This window comes from Vespa mandarinia, chromosome 2, assembly GCF_050613455.1.
Source record: "Vespa mandarinia isolate Hongniang chromosome 2, ASM5061345v1, whole genome shotgun sequence".
Lineage (NCBI taxonomy): Eukaryota > Metazoa > Arthropoda > Insecta > Hymenoptera > Vespidae > Vespa > Vespa mandarinia.
In genome coordinates this window covers 4,231,127-4,255,000 of record NC_140811.1, presented here as the reverse complement: position 1 = coordinate 4,255,000, position 23,874 = coordinate 4,231,127, and the positions used below count along the sequence as shown (strand labels likewise).

Below are 23,874 nucleotides of genomic sequence, written 5' to 3'. Positions count from 1 at the left end.
AATGGAAACTGGGTTGCCAGCCGCGAAGATAATAAACACGCTCCTACCTGTGCAAACTGTCAAACTATCTGACCGTATGAAATTGTTATTGCTATCCAGGGACTGAGCTCACATAGCGACTCTACGCGAATTAGTTTCGCTCGAGTTTAAAATCGACGAAACGTGTTTTCAACGGGAAGTACAATGCAACTTGATTGTCGAGTACCTTTGAAATAAATCTACGAAAAATAAAACAAATCGTTATATGGAAATAGTACGAATCGAAATTTTGTATAATCAGATATAATATCATCAAATATTTAACTTTTAACGTAGATTGATTGTTAAGTAAATTGTTCGTTAAGTAACTCATTTTGATACTGAAGTGCGGTAGATGAAGGAGACCAACAACTTGTTAATTTCCTCGTTAAAATAATGCAGCGAAATTGGGTCAAAGTCGAACAATTTAATGTCATTTAAAAGTTTTCTTAAGAATTTCTATCCAGGTGAAATATCATTACGGGAACAAATGAGGTGTACTAACGTATCTAATAAATCGCTTTTTGTTAACGTTATATCCTAATAGGAATGAAAAGTAAAGAAAGTAGAGAATAAGAAAAAGAATTGTTGTCGTACAATTAAACAAAATTTATGTTCCACGATAATTACGATTAGAGATTGTAATTTACTTGATGCCGCGTTAACAACGTTTCGACGTTATTAAGATGGATTTCGAATCGAATAACAAATATTATTGAAATAGAAATGACATTGGTTAAACAATTTATAAAAAAATCTTCTTTATAAAACGACACAGTATCGATTAATTATACATCGCTTGGAAACTTTGAAATATTAAAGCGATAAAACAAGCGAGATAATTAACAGAGAAACGCGGTTCAATACGGCTTAGTGTACGCAGAGAGGATACTGGACAGGCGTGTAATGTACCGATCAATCGGAACATAGAAGCTTCAACGACCATGATGCAGTATGAAGCTGCATAATCGAATTAGGCTATACTGAAACCAAAGAACCTGCGAAGTATAAAGACGGAGAATAAAGAATTACAAGGGTGAAAGAGGAAAGATAAAAAATTTTTTATATTTACGCTTGCTTGTGTATATATAGATACACGTACAAACAAAATAAATAAATAAAAGAATTTTCTATGATTATCCAAAGTAAATGAAGAACAAAAGGATTTGTTTATCGTATTGGAAAAGAAAAAAAAAAAAAAAAATAATGGATATGAAATATAACTCGATAAATGTTCGTATATTTTTATCATCGACAACCTTCGATCTTCCTTATGCGTGTACAAACGTAACCTGCGCAGAAATTTCTGACCGTAGAAATTTTCTAACACGATGCACAAAGGCCTTTATCGATTCTCTATATGTAAACAACATCCAACCATCCATCTTCCCGATACACTTGTAGCCGTTCTTAAATTTCCATACGTTAGCTATCGCTACTTCGTTTTCCTCCCTCTTCCGATGTTTCCAAAGCGTGTTACGTGTATCTCTTTGCTACTTTGTATTACAAAGCCATACAACGGAGCTTCCTCATTCTTCGTTCTTTCTTGCGTCGTTGAAATTCATCAAGGCATAATAACGAAATATCGCGTATAATGCTTGCTGGAAAAATTATTAATATAGGTATTACAAAACGCAAGAAGTCGGGTCGCACGTAGAAAGGTCGACGATGATCCAGGAAAGACGTCGACAAATTACTTTAGGACGACAAATTGTTCGCATTAATTAATTATCAAAGAGAGAGCGTATGCGCGTCAAGATGATAAGAAGAAAAAAAAAAGAATAAGAAGAAAAAAGAATGAAAGATAAAAGATAAAAGATAGAAAGAAAAAGGATAAGTCGACGGTCGTGATGAGCGTTTTTAGATGAAAAAAAAAAAATAAAAAAATAAAAAAATAAAAAAAAAAACTAAAAAATAAAAAGAAAAGAAAAAAAAAAGAAAGAAAGAAAGAGAAAAAAAAGAAAAAAGAAAAAGATAATATATCGTCGAGAATGATTTAAAAATGACGCGTGTCAGAGACGAAACGGAGAGAAAACGTAAGGGGGTTGGGGGAGCACGGTACAAGTAAGCAAGATAAAATTAATGGTCGTCTGAACTTCATTCGTTGCCAGACGCATCTGGAACGGTTCGTACAATAAAACCTTGAAAAATTCCAAGCAATTTCTGCTACCGCAAGATTACCTCTGTATTGATAACTATACATTTGTCCGGTTATAATTTCATCGAAAGCCGGAATATCGCTTTTTTCCTTTTCCATCATTCTAGAATACGTTTCTGTTTCTTTTTGTGGAAATATGTTATACGATTCTTCGATGGGTTTCACAAACTGTGGTAAAATCAATTTCAAAACTAAACGCTCGTTCACCGCAGTATGAAATTACCCAGACCATAAATGAAAACAACAATGGTTTTGGTGGACGTATGCTCTAGTTTTGAATAATGTAATTATTATGACTCTCCCTCTCTCTCTCTCTCTCTCTTTCTCTCTCATTCTCTATCGTTACTTTTAATTTTATAGATATCATTGAGTTAATTTTAATTTTAATTAGCATTGTTTCCATATATGTATAAATTTATTTTTATTTCTATCATTAGATTAAAATATCGTTCATAGCTTATAATTTTTAACGACTCTCGTAGTTTTCCTTTATTTGGTTTGTACCTATGGATGTTTGTAGACTCTTATATCATCAAAATTATTTCTCCATTTCTTTCTCTCTCTCTCTCTCTCTCTCTCTCTCTCTCTCTCTATTTGATTATAGTTAATAATTCATATTAAAAATATAAGAGTTCACAAATAAACACTAGAAAATATTGACGACATCAAGATAAAAAAAAATGATCGAATAGAAAAGTAAATACCAATTGTTCAAAGTACTTTGTTCTTCTTCAATACAAAAATATCAAGAGACAATACAATACTACGATAACTCTCGACAAGATCGTTAGATTTACCAATCGATAAATAGAACAATCGTTTCTATCATTAATTCGTTGTACATACTAGGTGATGTCATTCAATGTTGTAGTTCGCGACGATTTGTCGAAAGGATTGGTCCATTCAACGGCCTTGAACACTCGTACGTTTCTATACATGATTTCACATCGTTTCTATTCGTTCGCAAAAAAAAAAAAAAAATAGTTACGAGTACAAAACGAAGAAATTCTATGGTAGAAAAACTATTCTTCGTTAATCTCGAACATGTTGACAAAGAATCTTGTCTCTATGATCGCTTTAGGATTATAGAAAAAATATTTTTTGTTTTTGCAATTTTATCACGTAACAGGATTAAAAGAAATTTCTAATTTCGTATAGTTAATTACTATTATATAATAGATAAGCAAACGTTTAAAATAAAAAGAAAATAAAAAAATAATATAAATCAATATAAATATTAATTATTATAAATTCTAAGTCACGTTTAACAATTTATAATATGTACTGCATGATCGATTGAACGATCAATTCTGATAGAAAGTATCAAAAGATAGTTAGCGATATTTAATATATATATGTGTATATAAATATACATATACGTACCTATTGAAGGTAGATACGTATAGAAATAAAAAAAAAAAAAAAAAAAAAAAAAAAAAAAAAAAAAAAAAAAAGGGAAAATAATGATTATAAAGTACACATAATCTAATATAACGCAAGGGTAATAAAACGAACGCTCGAACTCGCTTATTTTCCCATTGAAGAAGAACTTCTTAGGACGTTAACGCCTACCGCGGATTCAATTGCGCGAAAGACATTAATTACGTGTCGTCTGGACCGGAAGAAGTCACTACTACTATCATTTCGCCGTACGGTGAATTTTATAGCCAAGTAAGAAATTCAAAAAGGTCAGCAATCGTGCGTGGGTAAAAGTATGTCCTCGATGGCAACGAGCCAACGTGAATTCAACCCGCAGAATATCGAAAAACTAGTGGACAGAAAGGAAGGGTTGTTAAAAAAGAAAAAAGAAAAAAAAAAAAAAGAAGAAAGAAAAGAGAAAAAATAAAGGAAAGAAAAAACGAAAAAGGTGGACGAGGACGTTGTCGAGAGGGTATATTCATACTCCGCAAATAAGACGTAAAAAAAAAAGGATTCTGAAGGAATCGTCATTGAAGGAAGGCTCCAAGACGGCCAACTTCTTGAAAGGAATGCTGTAGCTTCGAGTTTCCCGTTTGTACGATGAAAACAAAAGAGAGAATAAAAGAAAGTGAGAGAGAGAGAGAAAGAGAGATAAAAAGGGAGAGGAGAAAAGAGAGAAAGAGAGAAAATACGAAAGTAGTCTGGCCATACAACTTTTAATTTATTCCACTATAATCCTACGATACTTTGATACCCCAAGCAAACGAAGCCTTCTGTCCCTGCTGCGAAAAAGTTCTTCGAAGGAACGAAGGACAAAGCGAAAAGACAAATTGAGATGGCTCGTTATAAAAACCTTACACCTGTTCGTAATGTTACTTAAAAATCATAAAGTAATCGAATTATATCTTATATCGTATTTCATATATCATTTTTTTAATGAATTAACAATAAGATCAAATCAACGAAATAAATCTAATGAATAGCTTGACAAAATTTTATTAACCTATCGTAACCGAGAAAACAATAAAATGTTCACTCTCGATTGACAATAAATTAATTAAAGATAAATATGACAAAGAGATAGTTGATTGAAGGAAATTTGAAAAGTGCATGGAGGTATGACGATAAAAGATTTAAAAAAAAAAAAAAAAAAAAGAAAAAAAAAAAGAAAAAAAAACGATAGAACATTTTAAAATCATACGATCAGCTATAAATCTTAAGAACATGAAAATAATAATAACGATCGGTATTACGATTTATTGGAAACTTAAATAATAAAAAAAAAAAAAAAAAAAAAAAAAAAAGAAAAAATAAGAGTATAGGATCGGTCGACGTACAAAAATATAAAATACTAAAACGAACGTGTTCTGAAAGATCCATCGAAGCGAACAACAACTGTAAAGTGGTTTTCGAACAATCTGCCGTTAAAATCAGAGAGTCGTAAGAAACTAGTGAGCGAAAGAAAGAAAGTAAGATAGAGATAGAGAGAGATAAAGAAAGAGAGAGAGAAAGAGAGAGAGAGATAGAGAGAGAGAGAGAGAGAGAGAGAGAGAGAGAGAGAGAGAGAGAGAGAGAGAGAGAGAAAGCGAAAGAAAATAAGTAGGAGGAATCTGGTAAGATCATGCCTCGAACCTTTCTTCAGTGAGTTCGTCTTGTCGAAGGACGGAAAGGTACGAGGAAAGCACTCACTGGGAAGATATACGGAAGCAAAGAATCGTGAACAAACGCACCTAACGTTCGTAAAGAAAGAACAAGAGAGAACGAGGAAATGAGAGAAAGAAAATAAACGCAGAACAATTCGAATCTCTCTCTCTCTCTCTCTCTCTCTCTCTCTCTCTCTCTTTCTCCTTCTCTCTGTCCGTTTTTCCCTTTCTTTCAATGGTAGAACAGAAAACGGACATGAATTTTTCGCTCGGTCGAGTCTAAATGGCGATCTAAGAGAAAACGACAAACCAAGTGGGTCGGGTTCTTTAACCTCTGGCATTCCTCGAGCTTTTACGATGAAACATAAGCAAAAGGTAAGATTAATGATTTTCCTCTTCTTCCTACAAGGCGCTATTCCGCCCCTTAAATTTCGCTTTAACTTTCACCAAGATAGATCCGGCAAGTAGAGCGTCACTGGTAGCCGTTGTGTTTTAATTATCCATTAAATTAATTCGAGATGCATTATCGCGAACGAGCTCGTTTCTTCGAGTGCTTCTTTAAAATGATATTTCTTTTCTCTCTCTTTCTCTCTCCCTCTCTCTTTCTCTCTCTCCCTCTCTTTCTCTTCTACTAGCTATCTCCAACGAATAAAACAATTAATCGTAACTACGATTAATTTATATATTTAAATAATTATCAGACAATAAATTTAAGTTAAGTTACGTATCCCTTTTTCTTTTATTCCATCGTAACTTGTGGTTAAGTTTAATAAGAACACGATACACCGTCACCGAGCTAACAACAGCGAGTGAATATAGTATAATTTTCTGCAAGGTCAAAATGCTAAGCGCACACTTAAGACAGGCATAACTATACCTGCATAGCAAAACTTCCCGCAATGTTGGCTCTTGTATTCTTGTAGATTTCTCTCCGGCACGTATGAGAGATATGAGAAAGTTCGTAATAGTCATAACTAAGATAACTTCGTCATCTAAGATTACATGAAAGGTGTGTATCCGTTTGAAACGGAATAACTTTTAACACTGTTCTTTCCCCGAAATAGATATTATTCTTCAAATCATCCATTTCGAATTTATAATCGAGAAGGAAACATTTATACGATTTATCGTATACGTGGGATACGTACATACATATGTATATATATATATATATATATACTTGTACGTATACCTATATGTATATACATATTATATACGTATAATAACATCAAAAGACAGACAGAGAGAGAGAGAGAGAGAGAGAGAGAGAAAGAGAGAGAGAGAGAACTGGCTGAATACTTAAGAATACCTTTTAAAAATTAAAGATAGAAATGAGAAGGAACTCTTGCCACGTTCTAACAGAAATGCAATATGCAATACGCAATATAAATGCAAAACAGTTATCGTAGTTACCATTGGAATCGCGCCTTATGGTACTCCTTGGAAAAAGAACGAAACTTTCGCAGGTGCCATTCTTCTTGTTTTACGTAAAAACTCACCTGGGGCAATGAAAGCCTCGTAAAAATTTCTCCTTGGGTTCGAGAAAATGGTTGATCAAGAAGAATGGTTTATTGTTTCCCTTGTTGTTATAAATCTTCCTTAAATATGTCTGATCAATTTTTACGACGTTTAAAATCGACGTAAAGACGGAGATTAATTTGCGTTAATAATAAAACGTATTAGAATCAGGAAACACGACGTCTTGCTTATACGAAGCTTCGGAATAAAATGATATCTTGTTTGACTCGTGTAGGTCATCGCAAAGGTTTTAATAGGAAACAGTGAACTACATATTTATTTTGAAAACATGTTTTCATTCATGAATATTAGGTAGAGCGTACGTTGTTTTGTAATAAGGGAGACATATATAAACTATAGAAAAACAAGGACACAAGTATACCCGTGTATACACACATACAGACAGAGAGAAAGAGAGAGAGAGAGAGAGAGAGAGAGAGAGAGAGAGAGAGAGAGAGAGAGAGAAAGAGAGAAGCACGAAAATGAAATTAGTCACGGAAAAGAAACTACGAGTATAATAATCATGAAGACCTTCTTTATCAAACATATACGCTTATCAAATAAGTCTCGATTCGTTTTCTTTCCTCTTCGAAGAAAGAAGAAAGAGAGAAACGAAAATAAAAAAAAAAAAAGAAAAAAGAAAAAAGAAAAAAGAAAAACGAAAAAAAGGAAGAAAGAAAAATAATGAAGAAAACGTACATAGTACGACTGAAAAAAAGAGAGAAATGTGACCGTACGGAAACTAGAACGTTACACCGAAACGTGTTCGCATAGGTTTACTCGTACTGTAATGGCAAGAGCATCAACGAATAGAAGCAGAAGTGGCGTAAAGAAAGATATAGAAGAAGAAAGAGACAGAGAAAGAGACAGACGGAGAAAGAGAAAGAGATAGCTACCCATCCCCCTCCGTGACACACATCTCTTCGCTTGCCCGCAGTTTTCTTCCTTTCGCCTTTATCTCAGGCCATTCCAACGCTCCTATTTTATCCTGAGATATCAAATGACCCCCCAGATACCTTTGTTCCCTCTTACTCATCTCGAGTAACATTTGTATCTGTCCACTGTTCCACCCGATTCGCCAGGCTTTCTCTCTCTCTCTCTCTCTCTCTCTTTATCTCTCTCTCTCTATCTCTCTCTCTCTCTCGCTCTCTCTCTCCCTTCTTCTTCTCTTTCTCTCCTTCGCTCTTGGAGAACGGCCGTTTGTGCTGTTTTCCGCTTCCACTAGCTCGCTGTGAACCCCCGGGGTACACCTGTAGGTACCTTTACCTGCCTGCAACGCAACTCTACTTCGTTCATTAAGAGCCAACACCGACTACTGCTACCTGCTACTATCTACTACTACCATTACTAAACACCAACACCAACACCACTATGATCCATATCACGATACAAACGGATTACCACGAGGTAACTTTTATTCAACGTTAACAAAGACAAGCGACAATGCCTTGCGAGAGAATTAAAAATTTCATAAATCGCAACGCAATCTTGAACGTACTACGGTATTTTCCTCTTGCATTTAAAGAACAAGAATCAGCGTTACAAGGGACATTTCTATGAAACTTCTTGACAAAATGTTTCTCGGTATGCCGTTTCTTTCTTTTTTTCTTTTTTTTTTTTTTTTTTCCTTAACGCTCACGCATTTCCATTTAACCGAAATGAAATGCGAATGTAATATAATTTTACTCGTCGAGTTTCATTTTAATGGAATAAAATAGATATTTTAATTTTATTAGAGATTTAATATAATTAAAAAAATAAAAAAAAAAAAAAAAAAAAAAAAGAAAAAAAGAAATTTCTTCTACGATTAGTCGTAAAATAATTTTATTGAAATATAATTATTAATACATTCGATTTAGATTTACGTATATATACATATACGTGAAAGTAGTATTTCGTATATCGAAAGGGAGGATTTGCGTAAAGGATGAAAGGAATATCCTCTATTCGTGGATATGTATAGATTTTAGAGACACCAAATCCTAGAGGAGTAATGGAAATTTAAAGCTCCCATAGCGATCTACGTACGCGTCCCAGTAGGACGATTCATTGAATCCTTTTCTATCCAGCAAAGAGTTTTCTTTTTCGAGCAGAATATTGTTACTGCTACTTTAAAATTCACCACTCGGATCTACTAGTAAAGTAGATTTTTTTTAACGAAATATATTACAAAGATGTGCTATATGAGAGAAAGTAAGAGACGAATGAACGTAGAATAAAGAAAAGACATATATATATATATCATACGCGTACAAGTAGGTATATAAATACGTATTATACTCATATAAGTATTATAAGGTCAAAGGTATTTAGATAAGTATAAAAGTACATAAGTGAGTTTTCTAGTGAAAATAGAATACAACGAAATAAAAATTTTGTTTGGACTTATCAATCGAATTTAAGTTAAAGAATTTGATTAAATTTAATGCAAATTATATTTAAATTATATTCTTTATAGTTACGGCAATTAATAGAATAAACGGAATTTCATTGTATCTCATAGATATCGATCCGATCGGTATTGTTCCTCTCTGTATTATATAATGATAAATTATATTACTGCTTGGAAATCAAAGTTCAAAGGGATTCTAGCGTGTTGCCACTGGAAGATTATGAGCCTCATCATAAAATGTATCAAGTTCGATGAGACGAGAACTATAGATGGTATATCATTGTGCTTCGTCGAGCAAATCGATCGATACTCTCTCGACCTATACGCATTCGCGTAGAATGAATTTATATTTTACTCTAGTAAACTGATAAAATATGAAGATTTCGATGGGAACATTGAAATGATCATCTGATCATTATCAAAATTGTTCGAACCAATAAATCAACTTTTTCTCTTTTTCATTTAAAATGAAGAGCTAACGCGATATATAAATAAATAGTATAACAAAATGCGAGATGATCTACTTTAATGGTTAATAAAAGTTAAATTATTGCAAATCTAAACATAAGGCACAGAAAAAAAAAATTATATCTATGCACGTACATACGTGTAACGTCGAAGAAATCGTTCTTTGAAGAAAAAACGTATACACGAAGAACGTATCTATTTTCACGGGGTAGAAAATACAAGCTGTTCGCGTTTGTCAACGGCTTCTTCCTCAATAAGCAAACCTCCCGCTCGATCCCTTTCTCGTCTCAAACTTTACAAGTCACGTAATAAAAATCGTAAAAATGAGAAAAACGGTAAGAAGAAAAAGGTATGCTTTACGAGTCGATCGAAGTTTATGAGGTCACCGGTTGTCTCTTTTCTTCTTCTTCTTCTTCTTCTTCTTTTTCTTCTTCGTATTTTTCCTTCTTTTCCTATCTCTTTTTCTTTATTCCCTCTTCTTTCTCTCTCTCTCTCTCTCTCTCTCTATGAAAACCGCGCCCCATGTTTTTTTCGAACTCACGCGTATCCTTCTCGTAAAACGATTTCAACAGGAAAAAGAAACCAAGAGAAACAGATTGAGATAAATTAGACGCGTTAAGGACCCGGACTATGTTGCCCAACGAAATGCAGATTGTTTTGTAAATTGGTCTACCGACGTTGGCATTCACTCGTAGAACTTTCTTAGTCAAACGTCACATCGTGCCTTTGGAAACTTAGAGGAATCTTATTCTTCTTGCAATCAAATTAAAGGTATCGCGTTCGAATCTTATCTCGTTCTTAATTAAGAAAATTCTCTTTATTGTTTGAGACAAATATTAATGAAGTTTATTCAATCTTTTCGTTCTATTTAATAACTAGATAAAAATGTCTTAAGAACAGAAAAATTCGGTATTGTTCAATCGATATTTCTTTATAATTAGAGACAAAAAAAGGGTGAGAGAGAGAGAGAGAGATAGAGATAAATAGATAGAAAAAGACAGAGAGAGAGAGAGAGAGAGAGAGAGAGAGAGAGAGAGAGAGAAAAGATGGAAGCTCACCCTCTCAAAATACAAATCACTCTCGGATTAAAATATTTGTTATACGAGTGGCTTGTTGTGCACTCAATGGCCGATACACTGATTGAAGATCAAGCGAGAAGAGGCAAAGAAAAAGAAAGCCAAGCTTGATGCCAGCAGCTGCGGGTTTGCCGACGGCAAGAAGACGAAGGGGGAAAAGGAACGTCAAGACGATGGTGGCCGTGCTAGGGAGAGAAGAACGACGCCTCGTATACTCTCCAATTCTCTCCCTCTCTTTATCCTTCTCACCACTCTTCATGTCACTCTTCGTTTCTCTTTCTCTCCTTCTCTCTCTATCTCTCTGTCTCTCTGTCTCTCTTTTCCTCCCTTTTTCTCTGTTTCTCTCTATTCCAAGACCTCCTCCACGACGGCTGTCGTACCGAATGCTCTTCTCCTTGTCTCCGCTTGGTTTTCACGACGGCTTTCTCGATCTTCCTCGCGCTCTTCTCGCAAGAAGAGACATTTGGTGCAGACCATTACCCCAGTCCCGGGTGCCATCGGCCATCACCAGCGCGTTAAAGCCGCAGCAATTACAAACTCCGACAGTCTCATCCCCTTTACTTCCTATTCTCCTTCTCACACTATCTCAAACCTCCCTTCTTCTTTACGCCTTCTTTGTTCCCCTTCTCTTTCTCTTTCTCTTTCTCCTCCTCTTCCTCCTCCTTCTACATCTTCTCCTCTTTCTCTTCCTTCGTACCTTTCTCAACGAAGAAGATCTTCTTCGAGAAAGAAAGACAAAGAATATACTTACTTCCTCTCTCTTCCTTTCTCTCTCTCTCTCTCTTTCTTTCTCTCTCTCTCTCTCTCTCTCTCTCTCTCTCTCTCTTTCTCTCTCTCTTTTACCAGTAACTCCCGTTTCTGTGCCCGCCCTTCCTTCCTTTCCTCACGCCCACACCATTTACATTTGCCTACTGCTCTCGTAAAAGTAACTTTGTAACCAACGCAAGCGGGCCAGTACTCGCAAGGATTTTACCCTTCGTTTCGATGAAATTACACGTCGAACGACACCGCAAGGCACGAAAGAAGGGTTTTCGTTACGACGGTTAACGGTCGCTTCCTCTTTACTTCCATTCCGAAAATATTTCGACTTCGCCGAACATGTTACGTTTAACTTTCTTTTTCTTTTTTCCCGTCCTACCCGTTTCCTTTTTGTTTCGTTCTCTTTTTTTTTTCTCCCTTTTATCGTGAAAGAAAATGACCACGACTGGTTGGAGAAGTTTAATTCCCTAGCTTGGTTTCACGTTGAAATTCTAATTAGTGTACGTAGACTGATAACAAAATGTTAAAACGTTACGAAGAAAAATCGTATTAGAATTTAAAATTGCACGATATCGCGATCGTTTAATGCACATTATTACGAAAATCCAAGAAATTTAAATAAAACATACGTATAATCGTAATTTACATTCGTATGTATATCTAAACTATTAATTTTTTTTTTTTTTTTTTTTTTTTAATGTAATAGATATATATTTTTTGTCGAGGTTTAATTTATTATCTCTAACGATCGAGATTTAAATCCATTAATGATAATATTTTTCTTACGATACATTCATAATTTATAATTTTCTCAAAGGTCAATCATTTGTACGCGATCATTCAAAATCGGCAATCGGGTAAACCATTATAGCGCAATTATTGGTTAAAAAAAAGAAATTTCTCAAATGCTTTTACAAAGCACTTGATCACCCGTATGAATTGCGTGCCTTGGCGTATCGCCATAAAGAAAAATTCAAATCATCGATATATAGAAAATACATGAATGATTTATACCGGTGACCATTGTATCGCATGAAGTCTATTATTAACGCGATCATTAATAATTATTTTACGTCCGTACGTAACGACGGATCGGTGAAAGAAAACACAGCAAGACTATAATAATTCATGCTAATGCAAAGTTTACTAAACTATTTACAAATTCTACGATAATATAGCTTTGTTTGCGGTATATAATTGAAAAGCGCCATAAGGTAGTTTATACGTATAACAGATATGAATTCGTAAAATTTTATAAAAATATGATAAGTTTAGATATTAGATTATTTTCTAAAACATTTAATATGTCTATTGAACTACGATAAAGATTTTAATCATTTAAGAAACATTATTTTAGATTTATATAGATACGTTTTTAGATTTATTAGATACTTAATTCTTGCAATGTCATTAACCAGTTTCAAGAGTAACAACAAAGAATTCGATAGATCACAGAAATGATCTCTTAGTTTTTAACGTGCGACACTTCATCAAGATATTAAATTCGTAAAAATCGTTTATATGAGATAGTAAGGAGATATATAGATAGAGTAAATATAGGTCGCTCCAAGATCACGTTCGACCGTTTCGTAAGAGCAGGAGCAAGTGATGCAGTAATTCCCAATGGATTAGAGATGCTGAGAAACTAATTTATGGGCCTCTGAGGCATTCTGCTTCCAAGAAAGTCCTATATATATATATATTATATTATATATATATATATATATATATATAAACCTGCACAGGAGCGCGTAAGGTGTTTCGAGATGAGAAGGATTAAACCAAAGATCGTATGAACTTCAATCGAGTTACTAACGTATTAGGAATACTTTTTTTTTCAAAAGCATTATACGATATATACTTTTACTTTATTATTATCACAAATAAATAAAATAAAATAAAATAAAATAAAATAAATGTATTTATTATTTCATAGCAACATCAATGAATACGTTCTTATTCATCGATGTTCAATGTTTGTCGATATTTCAATTCGCAAAAAAGCACGAACGCTCTGTTCGATTACGTGGAAAAAGCTTTGAATCGAATTTTAAAAGCAAAAACATTTGGCCCCACAAATGTAAGCAACAAGGGAACTTTGCGTGTTCACTTTATGCGAACACGAAGTCGCTAGAACGATATCGTATCGAGGTTTTCACACAAATACACTACCGTTTCGAACGAGTTTACCAATACTGTCACGTTGTCGTTTACCGTCGAATGATTTTTCGCGAGAACGTTCTTCACTGGACGTATAAACTTGAACATTATTCCCACGCTTCTTTATAAACTTTGAAAGCACCCTGTACGAACGTTCTTTGGACATGCGCGTCTCTTCTACATATATATACAATACACGGTGCTCTCTTATTAGAAACGTCGGGCACGAGCACACTATTCCGACCATTTACATGTCGGTGCTCGAGCGAAATCCAGAATGAAACCTTAGCGAGACACGGTTCGGAATTAAACTACGGTAGGTACGTTCGTAAAGAGAGAGAGAGAGAGAGAGAGAGAGAGAGAGAGAGAGAGAGGTCGATGAAAACGACGTAAAAAAAAAGAAACACTGCTATACGTTATTAATATCATAAAAGGGTGTCGTTTAATTATAGTCAAAAGTTATTAACGTTCTCTCGAAAAATAAAACGAACATTTTATTCGTCTTTTCATGCGAGTATATTGATGCCCGCTTTACTGCTACGAGCTCGCAAACTAATTATTAAACGTCATTGAAAATGACATCGATATAAACCTGTCCGTTTTTCAATCGCAAAAGAGAACGCGAAACATCACGGGATTTTCGATCGATCAATTTTCTAACTAGCTTGATGGCCAGTAAAATGTTCTCGGTATAGTATCTAATTAAGTTTAATTCGCAAGTCAGTTTTGATTTTATAGCCATTTGATCGTCAAATGATATCGCTTAGTTGCTGTTTCACAGTTGCTACGGAATTGATCGTTAATATTGTTACCAAAAAAGCATAAAAACGAGAATTATAATTTTCGATATCGAAGAAATTTTTTTCTAGAGAATTTTCTTTCCTTCATATATGGAACTTAAACGATCAGATTAGAAACGTTTGAACGATCGAACGATCGATATCAAGAGGATCCAAACCAAAACACACCTTACCAGATCGTATCCCATAGAAAACAGGATGTGTCTGCATTTCCTCGTTCAAAGGAGAGATTCTAGAATTCGATTCGGGCTGTGGAAGGTTTAGTTTTGACTTTACGCTTATAATACCGATCCCAAGTGACTAGAACTATTTACGTAAATTCGGATCCGTCCCTTTGAACTTCGATCCAATACAAACGTACGATCTCTCGTTGCTTCGCGAACTTGAAAGAAAGATAAAAGGAAGAAAAAGGATGGAAGAAGGGTGTGTGTATATATATATATATATATATATATATATATATATATATAAAATCGAAGATCTCGATCTTCGAAACCCAGAGAACATACACGAAAGGAGACCGACACGGATCGGCGTTAAAACGGTGCGTCATTGGGAACTCTTTTCGCTCGATCGCAATCGTAGCAGGCGAATCGAGTTAAAGAAATTGAAGAGAGGAGTTCTGCGCGGTAGAAAGCAAGCATCCAAGGAAGAGAACCATCGAGCCAAGCAGTCATCCAGCCAGCCAGCCGGATGGCAGCGGCGGTAGTTCGTGAAATCACACGGTACCGATTCTCCCTTCCTACCGACTCTCTTCCTCCCACCTTTGATGCTAACTCCTAGCTCTCTTTCTCCGTTACTCTTTCGGCGTTTCACCCCTCTCCGTGTATCAGTCGGCGTCAGTACGTTGTAGGTGGACGCGAGTGCGCGCGCGCGCGCACCCCTTATCGAGTTCGAGAGCAAAAGCGACGGCTGGTGGTGGTTGGTATGGAAGTGGAAGTAGGTGTATGGTAGGTACGAGAGGGAAGATACGATGGAAGGGTGGAGAGAGGGTTGCAGGTGGTGGAGTGAGGAGCGAGGAGGAAGGTAAGAGAGTAAGAGAAAGAGAGACGCCCGTGGAAAACGGAAGATAGGGATGGAATGTGTCTGGGGGTAGGGGTAAATCGGAGTTTGGGGGGGTAAAAGAGGGATGGTAGAAGCGAAGCGAGTGCAGCTGCGAGTTCGTCGCCGCAGTGTTTGGCAGTCCTTCGTATGGACATCACGTTCGACTCGAACGACCGATATACATAGATCGTAGATCGTTCGAACGCGTATCTGATTATCGAAGAATAATAATACAAATAGTGGTTCGTAGTTCGTTTAAGTGGACTATTTCGTAGATGTTTTCAGCGGGTATCGTCAAGGCGACGACGTTTCTCCGTTGTTACGTCGTCGTTGTAATTGTCGTCGTCGTCTTCGCCGGAAACGTCGAGAGTGGATAGAAACGGATGAGCGTCGAGATGTGAAGTCGCCGTCGTTGGAAGCGATGTGGCTTCCATTCATATTGCTCGCCTTGATGGCGAGCGGTTCCGCCTGTCCCGATCTCTGCGTCTGTCAACAAGGTGTCATCGTCGACAGGGATTCGCCGCTCTTCGCGGATGTTACGTGTCGTGGTCGCGTGCCGGAATTATCCGAGGTACCCGATAATACGAGGAGATTGTCCGTCGAAGAAGCGGAAGAACACGAGGTAACAAGTTTTCTGACCGAGCTCGAAACATCGACCGATCTCGAGTCAAATACGACGTCCCCGTCGACGAACGAAAGCCGAAGCGCCACTATCGAGACGGCGCTTCCCTATTTGGACGAATTGACAATGACGAACTGTTCGTTGACGTCCTTGAACGTCTCGTGGCATGGTTTCGAAAGGTTACGATTGTTGAATCTATCGTACAACGAGGTAACGCACTTGAGTGACGCGCGAGTGTCGAGCCTCATCGGTTTGACGTGTCTCGATCTATCGAATAATTTCCTGAAGGACGTGAACGTCGGCGTTTTTAGGACGCTGAGTGAACTGGCGCGCTTGCATTTACGACGCAACGAGATCGCGATGGTGCACGAGGACGCGTTTCGCGGCTTGGATCGTCTCGAGTTTCTTGATTTGTCGGATAATAGGCTGGCAGACTTACCGGATAGCGCATTGACGCCTCTATACTCTCTTCAAAAGTTAGATCTCAGCGGTAACCAGCTTCAAGTGCTCGGCGCGAGATGGTTCGAGAGTCTCGATAAACTTCGAGAACTCGATGTCTCAAGGAACGGCTTGGCGAAGGCCGCTTCGGGGACTCTTCAACCTTTACCAGGGCTATCGGTTCTAAGATTAGCGGAGAATCCTCTGGAGGAGAAAGACGTTTCTTTGTTGCTCGGCACCGGAAGGAGATTAGAAACGGTGGACGCATCCCGTACAGGTCTTGCAAGAGTCCCGGCAGCTCTCACCAGATCCGTTCGAGCGTTACGTCTCGCCGGCAATAAGTTGACCACCATCAGAGGCGGTGATCTCGACAGTTATCCTCTCTTACGAATGTTGGACATTTCCGATAATCGTCTTACCGAAATCGAGGACGACGCTTTAGGACGGTTGGAAGTGCTCGAGGAACTCGACGTCTCTGGAAATCTTTTGACCAAAACTCCCGGAAGTCTTCCCAGTAGTTTAACCGTTCTGAATCTTCGGCGAAATGGCATAACCATTTTGAAAGCAAACGATTTTCAGGAACTTCGTAATTTGAGATCTCTCATGTTAAACAACAATGATATCGGGCAAATCGAAGTTGGATCATTCAGTCAACTATTCGCGCTAAAGGAACTCGATTTGTCCGATAATCCTATCAAGGCATTAACCGTTAATGCTTTGAGTGGACCGAGTAATCTTGCCAAGCTTCGTATGTCTGGATTAACGTCACTTCAGGAGAAATCCCAACAACAAGGTGACATGGCGTTTCCTATACAGACACCGGAACGGCTTATTGTTCTCGACGTTCAACGAAGTCCCGTTCTGGCGAGACAGTTATTGACGGACGATGCTGCTCTCTCCGCTTGCAAAAGTCTCCTCGAATTAAACCTTTCCCAGACAAATCTCACGGCCCTTAGATCGGACTTGCCGTATTTGCTCCCGCAACTACGTGTTTTACGACTCATTGGAAACGATTGGAGTTGCACCGAGGATCTCTATTGGTTAGGACAATGGTTAAGAGAGCACAAAGAGCAAACGCATAATCTCGAACTCTCTCAATGCGCAACTCCCGAGGAATTATTGGGAACTTATTTACGCGATCTACCATCGCCACCTGTAACACTTTCGACGATAATATCGACCATTAAATCGATCCCATCGATCATATCTCTCGAAATCGATCGATCTTTGAATGAAACGCTCGGATCGTTTACATCTTCCTCCAATGACATTATCAATGGACTCACGAATTTCACCGAGTCGACCCTGGAAACGAACGAAGAGTTTACTAATTATTCGAATTTAGGAAAAACGACGACTGGCGAAGTTTCCAATTCTATGAACGAAATGGACGGCATATCTGTGGAAAATTCAACGATAAGAACGACGAACGTGCCCCGCGTTTACGAGGCACCGACTTCCTTTAGAAATATAACTTCCCCGACGTTGAAAGGAACGGATTTAAGAAGAAAGGAGGCAAACGTTCAAAATTTACGGCGCAAAGTCAAAGGGAAGCTGATGATCGATATGAAAACGGATGAGAAAGGTGCATCCTCTCCTATCAGTATCAACATCTCGGCAAAAGGAAAACCGGAGAAGAGCGATAAGTTGAAAAAGTTTTTAATGAATGGCGGTGGTAAAGAATTATCTCCTTCGTTGAAGACATCCAAGTTTTTGAATGAATTTTCTCGAAATGAGGAAAAGACGACGATGTCGGATAAGTACCTGACGAGAGAGAACAACCTAACCAAAGAAAAATATGTATTGACTAATGGTATCGTATCGAATACGATAGCCGAGGAATTGAACGGACGTGCGACCGATTCTGGTACTCGATTGTCCGAACAATTATCTGGCGCACATCCCGGAATGTTGGTTCTCGTTGGAGCAGCCTTAGGTGCGGCTGCAGCTTTGACGGTCGTTTTGTCCAGACGTGCTACTGTACGTCGAAGAGACAGATACCATCGTCACGAGAACATCGAAGTTCATACGTTAACAGCTAGCACGGAACTTTGGTGACCAGAATCGGAGTGCGCCAGGCTCTTTGAAAGAGACAGGCGACTCGAGGAACAACAAGAGAGGACGCGAGAATCGATACTCGAAAGATCGAGGAAAGTTATTCTCGCCGAATACCTCAGGAAGATTCTCAAATAATTTCATACATGCCTCGGTATCGATATCGTGAAACTCGAACGATTTATAAACTTTAATATTCGTCGTCTCTCAAAGAACAAGGATAACTTGGTGTTTCATTACTAGCTCCGTTTTCAAAAACGTATAAGATTTTCGATCGAACGAATCTAGGACCTTATTTGGGCGAACACTTCTTGTTCGATCCTTTTTGCGATCCCAACGCGATACTAAAAAAAAAGTCGAAACGTTTTACGGCGAGCAAGGAAGGACGATGTATCAAGGATACAACTTTGAGAGAACGCTCGAACCGATATTAACAGTGAAAAGCCTCGACGGTTTCAGGCTTAACTCATCGATACTCGATAATCCTGATAACCGATTCATAGATACTCGAACGACATAGAAGGATATAGTTCGTACGAGTTACATATGTCGAGAACAAGTAGAATACTAATTGTCTATGCACATTTTACGGAAGAAGTCGTAAAAAAGTGAAAAAAGAGAGAGAGAGAGAGAGAGAGAGAGAGAGAAAGGGAGAGAAAGAGAATAAAAGAGAACGAGCTGCGTATACGGTACGTGTATGCGCACGCGTGTAAAACAATATACACCGAACACTTACGTCCTGTCTCGTTTCTCGACGAGAAACTACGATGACGTTCGTGACGGCGCGACGCTGAAAACCGAACGCGTCAAGCGACAGAGAAAGTGACAATAATCATATGACGAAGGGAGTGTGTCGCTCGGGTTACAAGCTCGACTTCCTTTGTGGTGCACCGAGGAAAATGGACTCCTTGTGAGAACGCAAGTGAGTGCAAAAGAGGAAAAAAAAAAAAGAAAAAGAAAAAAAAACAAAAAAATAAAAAGAAAAAAAAAAGAAAAAGAAGGCAATAAGGTTCGAAGCGCGAAATAGAGGGTGATAGGCGTGGTAGTTTGAAGATGGACGGTGATGGCGGTCAACAAAAAAGAAAACTACGGTGGCGAAATGTGCTTCGTATAATGGAACGAGGGCGAGTGCTTAGAAAAAGAAAGAGAGAGAGAAAGAGAGAGAGAGAGAGAGAGAGAAAGGGAGGGAGAGGGAGAGAGTTGCTCGAAAGAACTTTTATCGAGCGCTGCATGAACGAAGTCAAGAGTGTGCGTGTTTGTGTGTGTATGTGTGAGTGTGTGTGTGAGGGAGAGAGAGATAGAGAGAGAGAAGGAGAGAAAGATAGAAAAGAGTATACTTGCGTGTTTGACTATAAATACTTATGTAGGAATGCGAGAGAGCATGAGAGAGGGTAAGAAAGAGAAAGAGAAAGAGAAAGAGAGAGAGAGAGAAAGAGAGAGTGAGCTTAAATACGAAACCATTATCGGCGGTGACAGCATCGAGTGTACTGAAATCTTGCTTCCGAACTTAATTCTGGAGGTTTGGCAAATCGCCAAAATATCTTAACAAACAAACAAACAAACAAACAAACAAACAAACAAACAAACAAACAAACAAATAAACAAACAAACAAACAAACGAACTAACAAAAAAGAGCAGAAAAAGGGCAGATAAGAAATAACGAAGAGGCTAGACATTATCTTTCTTAAATAACCAGTGTCAAAGTACGACTATGATGATAATAAACGGATGTACAAAGATGCATGTCTGTAGCTCATTTTTATTTTTTCTTGGCCTGTTTAACGATTTATTATTATGTATTCAATTTCGTCTTTTTTTTCTGTTTTGTTTTTCTTTTTTTCTTTTTTTTCTTTTTTTTTTTTTTTTTTGTATCTTTTTTTCCTTTCGTACACCTCGCGGGTTAAGTAATTTAAACGAGATATGATAAATTAATGATCGCTTTCGCTCTCACTTCGCATAGATTTTATAAACGCATCTTTTTCAGTTAATTTGATGGATGAAAAATCGATCATCTACAAATAATGAATTACAACGTTGCTTTGTAAATTTAATTAAGCATGATTTATTAAGCGATCGAAACGCAAATGACAACAACTATCGATCTATTTTGATTCCATTATTATACTAGCACTAAATACTATAAATAGATAACATCAAGAATTCTACATGAAGAAATATTAGCAGGTAAGTAATAACTATTTAACATTATAGATCGATATTAATTTTATAAATTGTTGATTGTTACTGTCAGAGATATTGATCTATTGTCTGACATAATACTAGGTACTTTTATAGATGGATTAATAATCTACTAGTTGTATATATAGATGTTTATTTTTTTTCTTTCTTTTTTTTTATTTTTTTTATTTTTTTTTTTTTTTCTTATTATAATCTTTTGTTATCTCACTTAATTATCGAGTATAGAAAATAATTTCCGTTATAACGAAGAATAAATCGCAAATGAGAAAAGCGATAGAGAATATTAACGTCTTATCCTACAAATCTATAACTTTAATTTGCTCGTGCAAAAAGGAATTATAAATAACACGATAAAAATAAACTTCTCAACGTCGGTATGGGGTATGGGTATTAAACTTTTTCAACGAAAACAGACTCGTTCTCTGACGACAAAGTTTCGTAGCGTTTTAATCCACAATAATTAACTACCGGTGAGCAATGGCATCGCTACCATGGGAATGAGTTTATCGCAGACTTAGATGCCGACGATATTTCCACGCAGTAAAGTTTTCCAACGTGCACTGGTAAAATATTATTGGATCGAGATGAGAAATGAAACGAGCACGAAGAAGAAGGATGAAACGGAATCAGAGATGTCAAAGGAAAAAAGATCGACAGCTGATGATGAAAATCTCAGCGGTACAGAAGATGAAATCGTATCGTTTCCTTCGGGAAATACAACGCGTTATTATTTTTCGATATATTTCGATCGACAATGATTTTGTATAAAGCGTAAGAAGTTAAACGTTTGATTAACGACTAAATAATTTTCGACGTACTTTCAACGTTTTTTCTTCTTCTTTTCTTTTCTTTTTTTTTTTTTTTTTTTACTTTTTTCTCGATAAAATTAAAAACTCTTCTCAACATAATGTACACGTTCCGTTAAATACACCGTATCGTATCGAAACGAAATCAATGAATCATTTAATGATTCTCGATCCTTTTTCATTTACAATTAACATTAAATTATTATTAACATTAGTTTATTTGATATAATTGAAAGATTCCTGACGTAGGAATTCACTAAATCGTATCAAACCAAACATCTTGTACGTCGAGTACTACGAAGTATTAACTCTTTTCTTATTTCGTTCTTTTCTTATCCAATGAAACTTTTCCAAATTCTTGGATCAGCCTCGTAAAATAAGAAAGTTGAAAAGTCAGTGGAACTCGAGGATAAAGAAATAAGAGACAAGATGTAAAGTATGAGGATCGCGTATATGGCGATTTCGAGAACGATGAGAGAAACCGTTTGTTAAGGTCTTGTTTAAATTTCCTATGAAACAACCCTTCGCGAAGGGTGCAACGCGGAAATTTAATCACCGTATAGCAGTTCTCTATCATCTTCTACTCCTACTGTCTCTCTCTCTCTCTCTCTCTCTCTCTCTCTCTCTTTCTCTCTCTCTCTCTCTAACTCTTACAACCCCGGGCTATGGAACTGGCAAATTCACTAACATCTTGCCCAAGTTCGTTACCCCTACCCTCTCAGGAACGTATATTTCGATTTACTCAGATGCTTCTACTATTTCGTAATATCGGCTGCATCGATGAAAAACAGAATCCAGTTTCGAACTCATCTGCATAACGATCTAAGAGCAATTAGATACTCACTTCGCACCGCAATATTGCGAAATGCGCGTTATTACTCATACCAATTTGAAAGAGGGGAAAGGATAAAAAATGTAATATTAATGACAGGGTTTAAGTTATGATCGACAAAGAAATAAATAAATTTCAATAGTATGCATAAAACGGTATTTGATGTCAAGGAACATACGATCGTCTTATCCATGTTGATATTAATACACGTATAAGATATGTCAAAAATAATTTTTTTAAGCTAAACTTTAGACTCGTCGTTTTTTAATAGATAAAGAAAAGACAAAAACGAAAAGAAAAACAGGGAGAAAAGAGAAACAAATAAAAAAAAAAAAAAAAAAAAAAAAAATACTACTTATCCGCGCACATTACTTTTACTCTCAAAGTTCCCGGCTCCTTTTTCTTCATCAAGCTCTTTCACTGAAAAGAAAGAGAGATCAATATTTGTAACCATTCCGCAACAAAGCTACAAACTCCATTACTAACTCATTAATCTTTTGCAAACTTCACAACTGACTTTAATGGATGCCGGAGAATATGAGCCGAGCTTCGGAAACAAAACAAAAAAAAAAGAAAAAAAAAAAAAAAATAAAAAAAGAAAGAAAGAAAGAAAAGGAAAAAGAAAAGAATACAAAAAGAGGATGAAAAGAGAAAATTCGTTTAGAATAGTCGTACTGTTACTCCTTTTTCCACGAGCCATAAGATGTTGAGGAGTTTAATCCTTGCGATGACGAAAATTAATTACATGATATCGAAAATGGAAAAAAAAAAAAAGAAAAAAAACAGAATTTCATTAATGTTCGAACATTAATTACAACATCGATTCTTTCTCAATGAACAGAAAATTTCAATGAGCTTAGATAGACGTAAATAAGAATTAAATTCGCATAATACTGAAGATGAAAGTCAAACGTACATATATGTAAAAAATAATATGTATGTGTTGAAAACACATAACGAATCTAAATCATCTTTTGACAAAATATCCATCTATCGAATAATAGATCAGCTATCGTAAACTCAATACGGAGGAGAGGGAAAGAGCAGAGCCTCTCGTAGATCCGATCTGTTTCCTGAAAGCACAGGTGTTTGATACTTCAGCAGGACGACGATAGGTAGACAGGAAATGTAAGACTGTGAACACAAGCAAACGGTGGTGTGACATTGATCGGTATGCGGCTCTTCAGGACACTCTATCTCTCTCCTACTTTTAACGGGAATGGGAGGGATTGAGGGAGTAAAAGAGAGAGAGAGATATATATATATATATAGAGAGAGAGAGAGAGAGAAAGAGAGAGAGAGAGAGAGAGAGAGGAAGAGGGAACGCTTACCAAAAGGATCGAGGCAGGAAAGCCAGTCGGAGGTGATCCAGGGGATAGATCGAAGTTATTCGCGTTAGAAAAGGAGAAAATCCTCTTCGTCCTGTCTCCGATCGCCGCAAACCTCCCTTCCCTCCTTTCCCCGCC

The 23,874-nt window shown here is 36.8% G+C and overlaps 2 protein-coding genes across 4 annotated transcripts in view; one reads left to right on the top strand and one right to left on the bottom strand.

Moving 5' to 3' along the window:
* Positions 1-23,874, bottom strand: part of timeout (circadian regulator timeout) — a 165,468-nt gene that overhangs the window by 99,933 nt on the left and 41,661 nt on the right. The gene's annotated exons all lie outside the window — the stretch shown is intronic.
* On the top strand, positions 15,592-19,501 carry LOC118451498 (uncharacterized). The gene has a single exon (XM_035888141.2). The coding sequence runs from the start codon at positions 15,877-15,879 to the stop codon at positions 18,571-18,573; it is 2,697 nt and encodes an 898-aa protein (XP_035744034.2). The 5' UTR covers positions 15,592-15,876; the 3' UTR covers positions 18,574-19,501.